The 19,865-nt window shown below is 36.5% G+C and overlaps 1 protein-coding gene across 1 annotated transcript; it reads right to left on the reverse strand.

The window, feature by feature from the left end:
* Window positions 1-3,409: 3,409 nt before the first annotated feature.
* Window positions 3,410-19,740, reverse strand: LOC110022187 (pentatricopeptide repeat-containing protein At1g74750-like). The gene is made up of 2 exons (XM_020721008.1): window positions 19,490-19,740; window positions 3,410-6,288 (listed from the first exon to the last, which is right to left on the reverse strand). Exon 2 carries the CDS (start codon window positions 6,243-6,245, stop codon window positions 3,624-3,626), a length of 2,622 nt encoding a protein of 873 aa, XP_020576667.1. The 5' UTR covers window positions 6,246-6,288; window positions 19,490-19,740; the 3' UTR covers window positions 3,410-3,623.
* Between the last annotated feature and the right edge of the window lie 125 nt (window positions 19,741-19,865).

Genomic DNA, 19,865 nt, shown 5'->3' on the forward strand with positions numbered 1-19,865 from the left:
CACTCTTTCATTTAAACTATGAAAAATATGGGATCAGTTTGATTTCATATTTTTCTAAAACTAAATATATATATATATATATATGTAAATTAAAACGTCCTTCCGAAGAGGGCGACGAGATTTCGATTCTGGGGACCGACAGCTTTTTTCGGGCAACCCCCTAAACCAAAAATAGCGCCGACAATATGACACCTAATACCTTTTTATATTTACATACTTATCACTCAATCTTGCCTATTTTTTAGCTTATAAAATATATGATTTTATTTTTAAATAAAGTTGGATTGATTGGCAATAAAAAAATTTAAAAGTTGTAAAGAGGGTGAAGAATTCTTTAATATCAAGCTTGAGGCTCAACCTCTCAATTATATTACTAATGTTTTTTGGATTAAACCTAATAGAGGTGGGTGAAAATTAATATTGATGACTTTTATCATCAAAGATTCTTTTAACATTAGGTGTTTAATTAAACATCACATTGGTAATCTGATTATGTCTTTTGTTGGTCCTCTTCACCCTTGCACAATTATTTATGTTAAACTATATGCCTTAAATATAATCTATTTATGGTTGACAAGTTGGGTTTTGATAAATTTTTTACTGAACTTGATGTAACCCTGGCTAATCACCTAGTCATTTCCTTCAAAGTTTCTACTATATGTAATGCTAACCTACTTTACTTGCTTTGACATATTTCTACTATTCTTTCTTTCTCTAAATTTAAACTTAAATATAGCTTTGGCGTAAGTAAAGCTCGTGATGAATGTTAGCTGAATCCAATGCTAAACTTAATTATATTCAGTAAAGCTCGTGATGAACGCTAGTTGAATCCAATGCTAAACTTAATTATATTCAGTAAAGCTCGTGATGAACGCTAGTTGAATCCAATGCTAAACTTAATTATATTGAGAAGTTCTTTGCCTCATATTTGCCCTTTGTAACTAAAGGGTTTGATTATTCTGAATAAAACTATTTTTTCTTACATCAAATTTTTTAAATTATTTTATGTTGTTATGATTATGGTTACTACTCTTTGGTTAGCTTTGTTGTTTGTTTTGGGGTAAAGAGGGTTAATTATGATGATGATAACTTATTTTAGTTATCCCCTATTAAGTTCATTATACCTTGGTGAAGAATGTATTAGGATATTTCAATCACCTCTTTCTTATTATGGTGGTATCTGTGTTATCATTTTGTTTTAGAATTGATGGTAGCTCAAGTCCCTGGTAAAGGCCATTGCAGATTACGTAGGTAAGTTTATCTGAGAACTTCTTTTACAGCGATTTTTGTCTTTTTCATCATTTGTAGGTTGACAGTTTTGAGTAGTGTTTTTGGATGACATTACTTCTTTTTCAATATTACATTTGGTTCTAATCATGTGAACGTCAGCCACTACTTATATATTCTTCTATATATTTTTTTCATATGCTTTGTAAATGTTATTTCTATCCTTTTCGTTTCTCTTGGTTTGACCAAAGAGTGAGGGCCCACTTTATGAATTACTAGTTACATTTGTTGTTCTCTAGGCTAGGATTCTTGAGGCTAGGATTCTTGAATCCTATTTAGTTCATTATCTTTTTACCTTTATATTGTTAATATTATATTTTTTGTTTAACCTGTTATTTTGATTGTTTCCTTTTATGTTATAATTCTAACAACATTTATATCTGTGATAACCTTTTCATACTTGCCTTACCTTTGTTGTGTATTTACCTTTTACCTTCAGCTTCTTTTGCCAACTTTATTTTCTATTCTAATTAACCACTCCTCAAATTTATGTCTTTCTATCTTGAATGATTTTTATTTAAGGTGTTTTTTCCCTTGGTCTACTCTTCTTTCCTTGGTCTCAGATTTTTAATTCCTTATTGATATGACCTTTTAATTATTAGTTTTCAATGATCTTCAATTTCATTTTTTTCTTGCATATGGAGATCTTATTGATTATTTGACACGTTTGTTTGGTGTATTCCTCCTACAACTCGCATCTCTTACTGTTGTGGATTATATATATTTTTCTGTACAATCTTAAAGATTGTATTTTTATGTACATCTTTAACTCATTTTAGGAATTCAGTTGATGCAATAGTATTTCTCTCAATCTAGTGTTTGCTTGAAAAAGTTTGAAGATTTTCTTACGAGTTAATGGATTAACCTTTCATCCTAAGGTTATGATTAAATGATCTTTTATTTATTCCAAAGGTCAAGATAGAGGACTTTCTTCTAAAGAGTTATGGATGCTTAATGTTTATTTTTGAAAATAAAGTAGTTGGCTATCTTTCATGTTCTTTAGAGATGAACAATTAGATGATTTCTTATAATCGTGATAACTTTATGCTAGTCTATTTGATTTATTCGTCATTTACTTCACCTATATTTTCCTTTTATTTTTCACTTCATTTTTGAGATTATTTAGAGCAATTCATAATTGTATTTCTTTTTTCTTTTTAATGGAGATAGAACCCTTTGGTTATTTTTTTATTTATTGTGTTGTGTTTTGAGTTGGTCGAGTTCTTTCTCGGATCATTTGTAACATTTTTGCCTTATTAATTAAATTTAATTTTCTCTAAATAAAACTCACATAAAAAATACTATTTTTTATTAAACTTAAAAATAAAATTCAATGTGTAAATAGCAAATTTTAGATGTTACATGTAAATGCATTAAACTTATGTTGTACACATGTAAATTTCACATTGGAGTTAACTCTTCATAAATAGCATATATTTAATCACTTCAATTTTATTATACAAATTATATTCAAATTTAATATCTTTCAAATTAATCAATTCAAAACTTTTTTAAAAGATATGAACTGATCCAATTACAAATTTGAGACATAAATTTTTGCAGCAAAAATTACCACAATTTTTCTAATGCTTTGTGATGGTATTAGTCTTCCGCAACGTCGTTGTAAAATTATTGTGTCACATCATGGGAAAAAATTTGCATATATAAGACGTACGCAGGACTGCGTACATCAGGGTTATTCAGAGGGTATTTGGGAGTTATATCCACGTTATATTCTCTGTAACCTCCATGTACCTTCTAGTAAGTTCCACGATTCTGTTTTCATACATTTGTAAGTTACGGATAAGTTACAGGGATGTTACATAAAGTATAACGCAGATATAACCCCCAATACCCTCTCTATAACCCTGATCACGATTCTGTTTTCATACATTTGTAAGTTACAGATAAGTTACAGGGATGTTACATAAAGTATAACACAGATATAACCCCCAATACCCTCTCTATAACCCTGACACAAGCAACGCTGCGTACGTCTTACGTACGCAAATTTTTTCCCACATCATGAACTTTTTCCTTTAATCCAAAGAACTCCAACACAAAATAACCGATGAATGATCCCCAACAACTAAAATCTAAAGGCTTATAGTCGAGAAATACATCAAATACATAGATTTCACTATAATTTTTAACTATGATGTTTCAATACCAAAATCTCTCTAAAAGCCACATTAATTAGACTCTAAACTTAAGTAAAAGCATTTTAACTACTTAGGCGAAATCAACGTGCAAAATAACCTCAAAACTAACAGTTCAACACAACAAAACCGCCATTTGAATTACCCATAATAACATATAAATTAGGAACCCAAAAGCTACAACAAATGCATTCTCTCCACGTAAGAATTTAAAAGCCATTGATTGAGAGGCTCCCCACATCCCACAAAGCACCCAGAATTGCTATTAGCACTGAAAGGAAACTGGAAGACATGAAGCAGTTCCTCCACAGCCTGCCTAACCAAAGAAGAACCAGTAACCCTGCTTCGCCTTCCCCATCCGGTTATAATTTCGATCCGCCAGGGCCTCATACCTGCATCCAATATCCGCCGCTGAAACCAAGCCAACGTTCTCGACAACGCAGTCACCGCCGTCCCTTCAGACATTACGTGAAGATTAATAAGCCAATGCGCTCTACTTTTCTCCCTCAACGACTCGGGATAAACATTTCGTTGTGCGGCGACTTCCCACACAAATCCAGCCTCTTCCTTGAGGCCAAACTTGTGAAGGAAATCAACGACAGCATCAACAAGTCCCCTCTTACTTTCCCGGTCTTCACTGTGCATCAGATCAAAAAAATGGCTTGTATGATCCCTCACATTCTGCCCGCTTGGCTCTGCATTTGGTAGGGATGAGAGGAAGGAATGAGCTGGATGGCCTGTGATGGCCATTAACTCACAGCACAAAGCCATCTCTGAGTTGGATTCTCTGCAGCCGCTGAGAAGAAGAGTATAGGTTTGTAAGGATGGCACTAATCCAACACAGAGCATGTTTAGAAGAACATCACGAGCCTCAGTGAACCGGTGTGCTCGAAGATAGGCACTCAGTAAGGAGTTACATGTAGGAGTGTTCGGCTTCAAACCCTCCTCAAGCATCGCACGGTACCATGCCTGAGCTCTCTCGATGTTGCCAGCCTTACCCCATAAATCTACCAGAAGACAGTAAACGGGCTCATCTGGGACACAGTCTTTCCTCATCTCATTAAACACAACTTCTGCTTCCTCAATATGACCGCAGTGACCAAGAGCTTCCATGACAATGTTGTAAGTGACCCGATCAGGATGAAATCCAGCGAACTGCATGTCTCTATAAAGTTTAACAGCAGTTGGATAATTCCTTGCTTTAGCTTGCAGAGCTATCATGATGTTATATGTCACAAGATTAGGAATACAACCATTTTCGATCATTTCATCATACATCTTCTGAGCGGCAGCGAGTTGGCCGCCTTTGCCAAGGCAGTTCACCATCACACTGTATGTGAAAGTGTCTGGGGAGAGACCTACGGATTGCATTCTGTGATAGAGATCGAGTGCGATGTCGAGAAAGCCAGCTTTCGCGTGAATATCAATTAGAGTGCAGTAAGTGACGAGGTCGGGCTCAAAACCGAGTTCCTGCATTTCGTGGAAAACTTTGACAGCCTCGCCAATATAGTTGGCACGGCCGTATGCATGGATCATGCGATTATATGTGACGACAGTTGGCGAAAATCCGTTGCTAATCATTTCTTGTAGAAGTTCTCTCATCGTGTTGAACTGTCTAGCTTTACCGAGAACGCCAATCATGGTTGTGTATGTATATTCGTCGTGCTTGAATTCAGGTTGCCTTTTCAGCCATCCAAAAAACCCGAGGGCAATGGAATGATCACATAATAGTTTTAGCACTTGGTTTGCTTGAAAGGCATTGAGTTTATGTTCGAGATTATTCAGGCAGACTTCAGCCATGGGACCCCATTTTTGCTGCTGTAATACATGGTAATAGTGTTCGGTTGTAAGTAGAGGGTTGATAGGACGTTTGGGAGACTGTAAAACCACAGGGCGAAACCTTGAAGATTTCAAATTTTGCGAGGATTTATGAGCAGATACATGATTATTAGATTCCATTACCGCAATGTTTTCTTCTGAGAATCTTCCTGTCAATTTTGTGGATGAAGTGAAGACACCAGGATGGAAGGTTTCATTCTCTGGAATGGTTTGTCTATGATCATTCCAGTTTTGAGATTTCGATTGGGATTTTTTTGTTCTCGTAGCATTCAAATGTTTGGTCTGCATGGTTCGCATCGTACCGGACTTTTCAGGTGCAGTACTTGGATCTGTGTGAACAGTGGAAACTGAATCAGGTCCACATTCTATGATGTTGGGAGAGTTCGTCTGAACTTTAGAGTACTTAGCTCGGCAACGAGGCTTTTCATAGAAGGATTTTGGAAGAGTTGTTGGCTGCTTAGAGTCAGCTTTCAAACACATAGGATCAGGAAGAGCTTGTTTACAAGCAGTTGGACTGCCTGCATTGTCAAACTTGTCATCTTTGGCCTTTGAAGGGAGTGCCAAATCTTTGTTAGAAACCAAATCTTTGTTAGAAACATCAACATTTATGTTCAGCATAACATTTTCATTTACCGCATTTACATCCGATCTTAATGAAGAAATAGGCATGTAGACTTGTGAAGATGATGAAGGGAATGATGAAGCCTTCGAAGCTAATGTAATGGTGGTTCCAAATGCATTTCTGAAACTGGAAGATCCTGTAGTAGTTGCAGGAGAAGACAAAACATGGGATTTCTGTTGCAGAAGTAGGACTTCGGAATTTCTAGACTGACTTCTCGCAGCATGTCTGTCTTCTTCTGAACAGGTTGGGGTGCCATCGGCTGTGCCATATATTGGGCCACTTAGATAAAAGGATCTGGCACACTGGGAAAGTTGGCTGATCTGCTTCGTCCTCAACATTTTAAATAAATTATTTAATGTTTAGATAAGAATTTCTGGAGCTCTGCAAATGAATTGAGATGGAAGGAACTCAGCATCAGGGAGCAAAATCAATATTTCTTTTTAAATATAAAAAAAATATTCTACAAGAACATAGTTTTTTTATCATAAGTGAGAATAAACACACAAGAAGTAATTACTTTCCTGAGAGTAACATACTACAAGACGCAAATGCAAAACATATATTCCATTTTCATAGTTTTTTATCAGAACTAAAATTCATAATAGATTCCATTTTCATCATTCTGATATCAATCAAAACAAATTAGGAAAAATCATGGTTCTCCACTCTTCAAGAAGAATATAAAAATTGAATGCCAAAAATGTCAAATTTTACGACATTATTCTCCGCTGAAAACCAAATTATCTAATGTGTGGCATCAGCCGCTCTTTAGATGACTAAATGCCTACATCCATAGCCTACTCGGAGAGAGAATTTAAGGTTAATCGACGCAAAAAAATGGTGAATCTGCATAGAATAAGAGTGCTGCCAATTATGGAAAAGGAGACTTAAACTTAATCTTAATCGGAGAATGGAAAATGGCTACTCAGTTTTAGGAGACATAATTCATCTGATATAAATTTATTAGAAATAGACCAATAAAATCAATGATAATTTGCCTTAAGAAAAGAGCACCAGCAAAGAAGCTAATTCTTTCTAATATTACTTTCACAAAATTAATTATGAAATTAAGAGGTAAATACATTAGAGAAGATAGGAATCTGCAAAGTATCGTAAACAAAAGGTGAAAATTGAGGCAAAATCTTACAGAAATAAGTGTAGATGAAGCACTTCTAATTGTTACACTAGAGGAAGAAACCATGAAAAAAAGGACATCTAAATTACTGAACAGTTCATAAGAGTAACTAAAATAATGGTGAAGATTTACGACAATCAAAATGCTAAGCTCTAATAAAACATACATTTTACAATAAGATCACAGAGCATCATAATTATTGCCGAATTGAGGAACACAACAGGAGGCAGCCAATGTATAGTCTAAATTTCAGGGGACATGCTAAGCTTCAAGTGATTGAGGACGCACAAATTAGACAAATTAATGCATCCAGATAACACATTCAAAGCTGCATACATTTTACACAGCAGTTGTTGCAATCCCAATTCTAATATTAAGATAAACAAAAACTGAGGGCACCGGACATTTTAGATAAATAGGGGATTTGAGTTCCCTGGCAACTCTAGAAATTAGGTGAGGGAAATAAAAGAAGATAACAAAATTTTGGGAAGATTCAGCTTGATATTTTCTTTTTTTTTTCTCCAAGTGGAGGCTATTGATAAATGTACATGATTACTAATTTATGACTAAATTTTAACCAATTAACAACTCTTATTAATCTAAAGAAAAAATTAATCATCTTCTTCTTACTTATGTTATCATTACCTACCCCTTTAAAATGGCATTTCCTCAAAGTTGGGCAAGTGATGGTTGATCAAGCAAGAGGTGATAAAGATTTGTGATTTGAATTGCTATTGGAGATGGAATTTGAGCTGCTGAAATTGTTCAAATTGATAGACTCAGACGTTTGGCTAAGGCCATGGCAATTGTTAGATTGGCCGAGAACAACGAACTCTAATGATAGGATCAACATGAGGTGGTAGAAGAGAAATTATTTGGGCTTTTGTTTGTAAGAGATCACATTGTATAATTAGTCCCTTATCAACAAGGAAAAGATGGAGCCAAATGGAAATTATAACTACAACAACAACAACAACAACAAAACCATTATCCCACTAAGTGGGGTCTGCTACATAAATCCTTTTTCTCCATTGCGTCCTATTTAGTGTCATATATTCATTTAATTCTAATAAATTAAGATAATTTTTTATACAATATGCTCAAGTCAACCTAGGTCTACCTCTACCTTTCTTAACATAAGTCGAATCTAGAACATCTACTCTTCTAATTGGATCATCAAATGGTCAACGTTTAATATGACCAAACCATCTAAGACGACTCTCTCTAATTTTGTCCGCCACTAGAGCTACACCAACCCTATCACGGATATATTCATTTCGCATTTTAAACAATAGACCAGCATTCTCATCTCGATATCACTGGAGCCACACCAACGTCTACTCTTCTAAGTCTAAAGCCACTCATCCACCTAATCATTCTCATCTCGGCAACACTTAAACTTAGTTTTATGCGTTTTATGCTTCTCTTTTAATTTTAAAGACCAACATTCAGTGCCATAGAGCATTGTAGGTCTCACCATCATCTTATAAAATCATTCTTTCAATCTAAGCTGTACTTTTCTATCACACAATAGGCCCAAAGCATTCCTCCACTTAAACCAACCGACTTGAACTCTACTAATAACATCCCTATCAATATCACCATCACTTTGAACAATAGACCTGAGATATCTGAAGCATTCACACCTTTTAATGTTTTGATCACCCATAGTTACATTTCTGTCACTAGAGCTACTACTACTAAAACTACATTCCATGTATTTAGTTTTAGTTCTACTCAAATGATAAACTTTAGACTCCAAGGTAGACATCCATAATTCAAGTTTTTCCTGATCTTTTTCTCTCGTTTTATCCACGAGAAGGATATCATCAGCAAAAAGTATACACCAAGATACATTCTTCTGTAAGTGTCCAGTAAGACCAACCATAACTAAAGCAAAAAGATATGGGCTTCAAGTCGATCACTAATGTAAACCAATAGAAATAGGAAAATATTTGGTCAATCCTTCGAACACAAGTAAAAGTTCTTGTATACGTATCTTTAATGACTTGAATATAAGTCATATCAACATCTTTCCTCTCGACAACTCTCCAAAGGATATCTCTGTCATTGGTGATCTCAAGCCCGAATGTGAAAAGTGGAGGGTTTTTTCCTATGATATACATGCACAGAAAAGGCTAAGTTTATGTTCCACATCATGACATGAAAATTATGACAACTAACGACACAAAAATTTTTTAATCAAGATTCCAACATTACACAAACTAGAAACAATGCTTTTTGAGAATCTTGATAATTTCAAAGATCATAAAAAGTTTAGGTATGTCAAATGAGATGGGAAAAATTGAAAAATAGGAAAGCAAATAGAAAAAATAACAAGTGGTGGCCCCCACGATAAAGGTTCATCCAAATGGTCTCTTTGATATAACCAGAAAATAGTTGCAATTTTAAGAAGAATGGTGAACCGAATTCAAAAGTGACTGCACTGGATGGAAATGCAATTCTTGACGAAGTGGCATGGTGTCAAGGTAACGAATCTCTAGAAAAAGCTTGGAGTCAGTGATGGGCCTCATTTTGATCTTTTCTCCATGACCATGACATTGTAGCAAGGGCATTATAGATCTTCATGAATTCTAAGGGATGGTGGCTCAAAAGAGGAGATGGGTAGATCAATGAATGGAGCGTTGGGTTATACAAAATGCTGGAGAGTGGAGAGCGGAGAGCGGAGAGTGGAGAGCGGAGAGTGAGCAAGATTTGTGAAGGAGAATAAAATAACGACAAAAAATGATGGACTTGCGAATGATGATGATCGTAAGATCATTAGTAGAGATGCAAATAGTGATGATATGTATCTTGGTAATGCAATATTGAAGATAGGAGATGATGCTTGCGGGGTGCGAGCAGAGATGCAGCAAAATCTGATGAGAATCAGAATGATTTTGAAAAAATTGACAACAAAAATGATTGCAACTAGCTACAATGCAAGAACTGGTTGATTGGAGATGAAGTCAACAATGGCGAAAATCAATGTGGTGTTACTTGATCTAAAGAGTACAATGACAAGAGCAGCATTGTTATAATCCTATTTTTTGAGATCGTTATAAAAGACAAATAAAAAATGTTAGTTCTACCGATTATAAGTTTTCTTCTCCTATAAACTCTGCAAGTTGGTCTTCAATGTTTTAATTCATCTTCTTCATTGTCCTCAAACGTGACAACATTTTTACTCTTGTCTCTTAGGGTAAGCTCTTGCATATTTTCAGCTAACTGCTTCTCCATCTCTTGCTGAAGCTGCTCATTCAATCTTCTATTTTCTTCAAGCAGGTGCTTTGAATCCGAGATGGTCTACCTAAACATTGAAGACCAACTTGCAGAGTTAGACTATCAATGTCTCAGGAAGATGGCTGCCAAAGAAGACAGTGCTTATGCGTCTGTTTCCTCTTCCTATCTACCTCCTAATGAACTGGTTATAAATCCGATTATGTATCCACCTGCAATTTCTGGAGCGCAGGCGGATCCCTTTTCTTCCTCTTCCAATAGCTTCCAAAACCTGAGGTCACGAGCCTCGGATTTTAAACGCTCATACCAGCATAACATGTGGACGCTGCCGTTCGCACAAAATGCACATTGTGTAATGCTTGTTCTGTCAAACGACTTTTCCCTCTATAATGATATAATTTCCATATGGGAATCAATTAATCTGAACTTGGTGAATGATAAACAATTTGAGGATAATAAATCAAAGGTATTGTTTATCGAGAATTTGTTAGAGGAAGTCGAAAAGAAAATTTGGATCCAGTGGAGGATGACGTTCGAAGATGAGTATGAAGAATTGATCAACATCGCCGACGATCCACAGAACGTACTTTCAGCCATCAGAAGGGTAATTTTACTAAAAGACCCTTACCAAGACTCAACTGATGAACAAAATCGAGCCAACTTGGATCTGGAGCGGCTAACATGTTCTGAAATAAAGAACATGTTCGATTATATGAATGACTATAAAGTATTAGCCGCAAAGTATGGACAAATGTACATCAGTCAAGAGTTATCTGACAAGTTTTTCCGAAAGAAGCCCCCAATTATTGACAATGAAATAGAGGAGGCATTCGAGAAGAAGTACCCCGGAAATACAGTTGGGGTTATGCCAAGGATTCGGTTTACCTATCAGTACCTTGCAGAATTGTGCAAGAAAGCCGCGGTACAAAGAGGGATCAAGGATCTCTCTGTGTGCAAGAAAATACCTGTGCCTGGATTCTATAACCAGCACAAGAGATACGACTTGCTCAAATCAAAGAACTACAAGGGAAAGCAGCATGATTCACATGTTTGGGTCATCAAAAATAAAAACAAATCGAAGTCTGCTAAATGCCGGTGTTACATCTGTGGCGATGAAGGCCACTTCGCCAAGGAATGTAAGAGCAAAAAGGGTGATGTTCTCTTTGTAGATCTCAATGAAGACGCAATCTGTTCGATCTCCGAGGGAGAAAGATTGAATACTCTCACACATATCCGCAGTGCCTTGAAAAACTGCCCGATTGAGGAATTTGGGCTAATGATGAAGGAGGACTACAGATGAAGATGCTTAATCAAATTAAAGGATGATCAAGAGAAGTGCTCGCATCAATGAGAGCATAACAAACCCATAAAAAGTCAATACTCTCGATGTTTTTATTGTTATATCATTACAAATCCAAATATGAGAGTACATTGCATCTTATGCAAACTAACTGCATGCCCACCGTGTGCTAAGTTCTACTTAGCAATAATTGTTCAGAAAGAGTTATACCTACTTCAGTTTCAATCAAAGGACAACTTAATCCACGAATTGGTAAAATACACAGAGCACCTGCTTCAAAAAAAATAGAAGGCTGAAGGAGCAGCTTCAACAAAAGATGGAGAAGTAGTTAGCTGAAGATATGCAAGAGCTTACCCTAAGAGACAAGGGTAAAAAGGTTGTCACGTTTGAGGAAGAAGATAATCCTGAACAAATTGATGAGCATGAGACAAAATGTTCTCTGAAGCCTTGAAAGAACAAGCACAGAGGCCTCCCAAAAGGATTATCAATAAATTGTTTAATTTAATAATTACATTTGAAGTTCCAGGTGTGGAGCGTTTTAAGTTGAAAACAATAATTGACACCGGAGCTACATCTTGCTGTGCAAGCATTGATTCCATTCCAAAAGAAGTTCTTGAAGAACTAAAGATTTCTAGCTCTAGAATCTGATTGACAACAACTTTGACGTCAATAGTGGTCGAAACATGAGTTATTTCTTTAAAAAATGTAACGATATTATCTTCAATTCGCATGCCTCGATGCATGCTCCGAATAAAGTTACATCCTATAAGCATTTGAATACCGTCATTTATCTCTATCTTCATGGAATAAATTAACGATATCCTGAAGTTGTGTTCTGCAATATACATCTTTCCGTCCTTCATCTTTTTGCCTGAATTTCTAGCTCTGGAATCTGCTTGGCTACAACTTCAACGTCAATAGTGGTCGAAACATGAGTTATTTCTTTATAAAATGTAGCAGTATTACCATCAATTCGCATGCCTCCATGCATGCTCCGAATAAAGTTACATCCTATAAGCATTTGAATACCGTCATTTATCTCTATCTTCATGCAATAGATTAACGGTATCTTGAAGCTGTGTTCTGCAATATACATCTTTCCGTCTTTCATCTTTTTGCCTAAATTTGTAGTGGAGTTCACTCCACTAAATGAAACTTGATAGTTCAGTTCTTCAAGAACTTCTTTTAGAACAGAATCAATGCTTGCACAGCAAGATGTAGCTCCGGTGTCAATTATTGCTTTCAATAAAGTCTTCCCAAATTTGTGTTTCCTTCTCTTATTCTTCTCGACCCGATTTCTGAAGTTACCGGTGAACTCAAATTGTCACTTTCATCCGCATCCGTTTATGAAGATTGTGTAAAAATCATACAAGATCACCAATATCCATCCCAAACTCCATTTCACATACTCAAGAAATTGCTTTATGTCATCTGTGTCCAAAACATTGTTTTTCTGTTAGCAATCAAAATCCCTCCTGTGAAGCCAAGGTCAACCTACCTCAATATACAAGTGTCAAGCACTTCGTAGCTTAGCAAAAATCAACAACAACCTTCACCTGAAGATATTACGCAAAGCAAAGTCATTGCTTCTATATGGAAAATAATACTTCACTGCATAATGGAAAGCACATCTATGAAGAACATCTGATCATTAACAAAGTCTTCTCATGTAATACCACATAATCTCTTCTTACCACAATTCATTTCATAATTTGCTCGACCTTGAGAGTAAGGTCACTTGATGTTAAATTAAATGATAAGATAGAGAAAATATAAGATGATTAAATCTTGTATTAAATTAATATGAGTTGTTTGGTTAGCAATAAATTAGTAATCATTTGCATCTATGAATAACCTCCATTAAGAAACATTGGAATGAAATGAAAGAATGTGACGGGCTATCAAAATTTGTGTTCCATTCTCTTTATCTTTCCTACCTGATTTTTGAGGTTGCTTGCAAACTCAAAAATGTTGTTTATCCAAAGTTGTCAGCACCTTCGAATTGTCATTTATCCCGACAGCAGCAATGGGTGGTATTAGTAGTACACAACCATGTAGTCATATGAGCAAAAATAAGTAGTTATATATTTACATGAGCAAAGTGTGTGGATGTGTACTCCCACCTTACCGACACTGTTCATGTTATCTGAACAAAACTAATTATCCACCAATTAAAGTTTAGCAGCAAAATAAAATTAATTTCAGAAGTTATTGACTTCAGGTAGGAAAGCCACAATCTTTGAACTCGATGGAGATCAAATTTATTTTTGTTCTAATAAAATGACGATCAACATCATTATAAAGTTTAAAAGTCATGCCATAACCGTTGTGAAAAACAGCGGCAATAAAGTGAAAAACTGAAACAAGAAAAATCCAAAGCAGAAAAAAACACAGCAGAAACACAGATTTACGTGGTTTGGCAAATTGCATACGTCCACCAAGCTGCAGAGGATTTTATTACTTGAGAACCCGTCGATCACGTCGACGATTACAAGAAAGAAAAATCTCTCTCTCTTCCTTTCTCTCTCTTTCCTCACCTCTCCTTCCTCTCCTCTTCTTCTCTCTCTTCCTCTCTCTCAAAGCCACGTGAAGGAAGACCAAATAACACAAGAAGTTATCTTGTTCCACAAGCCAAGGAAAAGGAAAACAAAAAAAAGCTTTTCTTTTCTTTTCCTTAATGCTTCAGCCGAAGAGGAGTTTTTGGGAGTGGTCTTACTCTCTGGCAGGTTGTGGCTTTATAATAAGCATAAAAACCAAATAAGGAAGCGAGGGAAGCTTTGGCGAGACCGCGAGTAGGAAAGCTTTGGCGGGACCGCGTGAGCAGGGAGACGGGAGAGCTGTTTGCGATTAAGCGGTTCAGCAAAAAGAGGAAGTCACGAAATTAGCAAACTAAGGAATATTAATTACTTTTTAATTGTAGAAGTGGACCGGATCTCCACTAATCTCAACAATTCTCCCACTTTGAGTCTGAGACACTGATTGCATCATCCATTAACTGCACGGTTCTTTTTCCTCATACATGATCCCCTACTTCTGCAACTCAAGACTCCGGTCTTCATACCAGAAGACCAACTGAAGTCGAGCACAACTTCAGCTTCTCAAGAGTAACACCCTCAGTCGACATATCAATATCAACATAGTCTTGTACCTCCAAGCTCTTTCACGGGTTACTCATGAATCTATTTTCAACTCTCACTGCATGACAATATCTTGTCTCATTTGAAGGCCTTTTGCAATAAGTCTAGTCTTATACTTCTTATTGCCATCAAACACAATCTTCACCCGGTACACCCACTTGTTATGCAATTCCTTCTTCCATAGTAGATCTATCAGCTCTCACTTGCTTGAACTTTCACCTTGCAAGATTTCTTCGTGGCTCTGTGGTTCTCCATCATCTATCCGTACAAGATTCGATTTTCCTGCATTTCGTGCTCTGCAACTTTTCAGAAAACTGACTTTCTTCTGCTTTCATATAATGCACCTCTGACTCATGTGTCCATGCCTGAGTAAACCTGCAGTCATATATAGTGTGTCAGTTTTATTTATACCGAGTCAATACTAATGCTCCTTTGGTAAACTTCCATGTGCTATCTAAGAACACTACCGAATGACTACCCTCATTGAGTTACCCAATAGAGATGAGGTTTTTCTTCAACTCAGAAACGTGTCTGACCTTTTGCAAAGTCCATTTGCTCTTGTTAAGGAGTGCAATATAGTGCAATATCAAGGAGTGCAATATCAACGTCTCTTATCCTCACCACGTTCAGAGATTTTCCATCAGCCAAATATACATTCCTAAAGTTAACTGCAACATAGTTTCACATTAACTCCAGGTGGGAAGATGTATGGAAGGAAACCCCTGAATCCAGTATCCAGTCATCAACAGATCTGTGAACTGCCAGCAATAGTGCATATTATATCTCTTCAGTTAGATCATTAGTACCATCATTCTCATACTTCTTAGAATTTCTGCAGTTTTTTTTTTATGTGCTCAACCATGCCACAATTTCAGCAGGTTGTTTGTTGACTAGACTTTAATTTTGATCTTCCTCTGTTTGAGTTCTTGTCTTGTGATCTCCCTTTAGAATCAACAATCAGTGTTGAACTCGAACCTGAGGTCTCGCCAAAAATCTTTCCTGCGCACCTCCTCAGCTAGAATCAAATCATGAATATCATCATATTTCAGTTTGGATTTACCTGCAATATTGCTCACTGTCAGCCTCATGGCATCCCAACTATTTGACAATGATGCCAACAATATCAGCACACGTATCTCATCATCAAAATCAATTTCAACAGATGACACATGATTTGTGATAGTATTGAAATCATTCAGGTGTAAAGCAACAAAAACACATTCCTACATCTTTAAGTTGAGTAACTTCTTCATCAAGGTGCACCTTGTTGTTTGCGGATAACTGTCATACATACTTGATAAAGCCGCCATGAGATCTGCAGTAGTCCTCTTCTTGATGATGCTGCGGGCAACGGATCTCGATAGGGTCAATCGAATAACCTCTCGGAACCTGTCGATCCAACAAATTCCATTCCGCCTCGTCTATTTTTTTTATTTTTTCTGGTTTCTTTCTTAATGACGAAAGATGAAGTTTCTTCCCACAGAGATAGTTCTCTATCTAAATCCTCCAGTAACCAAAATCTATGTCATTAAACTTCTCGATCCTCGTTGCCATCACTTAGTCTTCGCCCATCGTTTTCTTTCAGCCTTGAACCAAAACTCCGAAATCAAATGTTGTGAAAAATGACGACAATAAAGCGAAAAACTGGAACGAGAAAAATAAAAAAAAAAACAGCAGAAACACACAAATTTACATTGTTCGACAAATTGCCTACGTCTACGAAACTGCAGAGGATTTTATTACTTGAGGAATTACATCAGTCAATCACGTCGGATTACAAGAAAAAAGAAGCTCTCTCTTTTCTTCTCTCTCTTTCTTCACCTCTCCTTCCTCTTCTCTTCTTCTCTCTCTCTTCCTCTCTCTCAAACCCACGTGAAGGAAGACCAAATAACACAAGAAGTTTTCTTGTTCCACAAGCCAAGGAAAAGGAAACCAAAAGAAAAGCTTTTCTTTTCTTTTCCTTAATGCTTCAACCGAAGAGGAGTTTTTTGAAATGGTTCTATTCTCTGGCAGGCTATGGCCTTATAATAAGCATAAAAGCCAAATAAGGAAGCAACAGAGGGAAGGTTTGGCAGAACCGTGTGAAGGGCAGGAAAGCTTTGGCGGGACCGCATGAGCAGGGAGGCGGGAGAGCTGTTTGAGATTACACGGTTCAACAGAAAGAGGAAGTCACAAGATTAGCAAAGTAAGCAATATTAATTACTTTCCTATTGTAGAAGTGGACCAGATCTCCACTAATTACGTTGTTCGACAAATTGCCTACGTCTACGAAATTGCAGAGGATTTTATTACTTGAGGAATTACATCAGTCAATCACGTCGGATTACAAGAAAAAAGAAGCTCTCTCTTTTCTTCTCTCTCTTTCTTCACCTCTCCTTCCTCTTCTCTTCTTCTCTCTCTCTTCCTCTCTCTCAAACACACGTGAAGGAAGACCAAATAACACAAGAAGTTTTCTTGTTCCACAAGCCAAGGAAAAGGAAACCAAAAGAAAAGCTTTTCTTTTCTTTTCCTTAATGCTTCAACCGAAGAGGAGTTTTTTTGAAATGGTTCTATTCTCTGGCAGGCTATGGCCTTATAATAAGCATAAAAGCCAAATAAGGAAGCAACAGAGGGAAGGTTTGGCAGAACCGTGTGAAGGGCAGGAAAGCTTTGGCGGGACCGCATGAGCAGGGAGGCGGGAGAGCTGTTTGAGATTACACGGTTCAACAGAAAGAGGAAGTCACAAGATTAGCAAAGTAAGCAATATTAATTACTTCCCTATTGTAGAAGTGGACCAGATCTCCACTAATCTCGACAATAACTAATGGGTGTGCACTCTTTAGTTATAAATGAAAAACCAAACCAAAGCAAATATTTGTAAATTAGTAGTTTTGATATAGGTTTGAATGATTGAAACATTTAGTTTTCGGTTTTTGAATTGCATTATGATTAAAAAAATCTAGTAAGGCTGAAAACCACACACACACAGATATATTATATTATTTTCATAACTTAAGCTTTCGAGTTTCGTTGGGCATCACCCAAGCTTGGTCGCCACTTAGGTGTTCCATGCGCACGTGGGCACACACACACAGATATATTATATTATTTTCATAACTTAAGCTTTCGAGTTTTGTTGGGTATCACCCAGACTTGGTTGCCGCATAGGCGTTCCATGCGTGGATTTGAACTTGGACCCTAGGCTACTCACGAGCCATACACCCCATTTTAGATCGTAATATCACATCATTGGATAGCACTTTACCCCTCTAGAGGCTCCAACTCATAGTTTCGTGCCTTAGAGCATAAGCTTTCCCCCCTCCAGTTCAGTGTCATGCATCTAGTAAGGCGCTTAGGGCATAAGCACTATCCCTTCGCTATAGTAATACTAGCGAGGTGGCGAGGGCTTCTGTTGTTCACAGTTCGTCATTTGCTATTTTGAGCAAGTAGCCTTTATTCGTCTTTCTTTCATATTAGTCATTTCTCATCTATTTATTTATTTTTTCTTTATCACTAAAAGATTAGTTTCTTTGTTATAGCCATCAACCTCCAAATCATCACCAGTTAACAATTATCTTGTCTTCGCATTCCTAAGTTTTCTATTTTCTTGTTCAAGATCAATTTCATTAAGGTAGAGTTTGGTAACATATTATTAAAAGGATTTAGGCATGAATTTAACTTAAAATCCATCGAAACACCAAAAAAAGAAAGTTAAATTCGAAGCTCCGTTACGTCTAATTTTTTTTACATTTCGTCACTTTCTTCCCGCATCTTGTCTCCATTATGACGAAAATCCTGGTTTAATAAATCCGAATGTGAGTCGAATTTAAAGGATTTGTTTTGCCATCAACGAGCTACACCTTCATGGAAGGATTTATCAGATTTGATAGATCCTATTTAACATTAATCCAACTTGCAATTAAACATTGCCCAAAGTTCTTTTATTGGCTTTTATGCTAGGGCTAGTAGCCACGAAAATCATTATAAAATGATTTGTTGCTTCATCTTTTATCTATGTTTTGTAGTTTTGATATTCAGGCTTTGAAAACTTTCTTTTATGGGATTATTTTGTGCAATGACATGTATTAGCACTTTCCTTGTTTTGAAAATGAAAATTTTCATCCCACTCACTTGGGTCTTAGATTTATATATACATATGAATTGTTTGGTACATATGTAAATGTCCATATTTTGATTGTGAAGAATACTTTATGTTTAAAATTGATTTCAGTTTAGCCAAAACCAAACCGAAATCAATGAACCAAACTATTTGTTTGGTCGGTTCGGATTAATTTTTTATACGGCAAAAATCAAAACGATTTCACAAATCTATTATCCAAATCATCCAAATAAACCGATTGCACACCCCTCCAGCCCATAAGTGTTTTTTTTTTCAACTTCCACAAAGCAAAGTAAACCATTTTATGAAGGCGGGCATAAAGAAGAGCTTATTTCATTAAATACACAAACACAGAAGGACAGATACTTTATATAACTCTTCAACTAAAAATCAACTTCAATCATAAGAGAGTGAGCTCATAAGAGAAGAGGCAAAAAAAATGGATAACAAATGCCAATTTAACTTCAAGTTACAACAAAATTGCAGAGTTAAAAGAAGACATCCCTCTAAAACACTGCCAAAAAGTTCAAACAACAAATTCCCCTGCATATAGATAAGAGGAAAAATCAAGCCCAACCAGCTAAATTCATATAAGAAAAACCAACGTTTCGAATCATGGCTACCATTATGTACTTAATGAGAGCCAAGCGCAATGAAACCGAGAACCTTACCTGAAATCACAACAGCTAACTCATTACAGCCATAAAAGCTCAAGTGTAATGCAACCCCCAATCTCCTGCGAAGCATCCTTACGATTAAAAGAAGCCATATGTGAAGTATAGCCCTTTCCCCAAGCAGAGAAAGAGCTGGGCGGCCGCGGCAGCGAATATAGCGGGTTAAACCACACAAAAAACGAGAAATAAAAAACCCTACTCTATGTAGTAGATCTCCCTGCTCTTTAATTTATAGGGCGGCATGGCTTGTCGACGAATTTGAGCCTTTTATTTCATTTTATATGGCCATTGTCGCGACCACGAATGGTCCAGCGAGAGCTCTTTCAGTTTCGCGTGCATGAGGCAATAGATGTTGCCACGTAGCACGCAGTGG

Source organism: Phalaenopsis equestris, unplaced genomic scaffold (assembly GCF_001263595.1).
Source record: "Phalaenopsis equestris unplaced genomic scaffold, ASM126359v1 Scaffold000174, whole genome shotgun sequence".
Classification (NCBI taxonomy): domain Eukaryota; kingdom Viridiplantae; phylum Streptophyta; class Magnoliopsida; order Asparagales; family Orchidaceae; genus Phalaenopsis; species Phalaenopsis equestris.

Bases quoted from the DNA above. Each gene is read 5' to 3' on its own strand.
- LOC110022187 (XM_020721008.1), bottom strand. From the start codon at position 6,245: ATGTTGAGGACGAAGCAGATCAGCCAACTTTCCCAGTGTGCCAGATCC.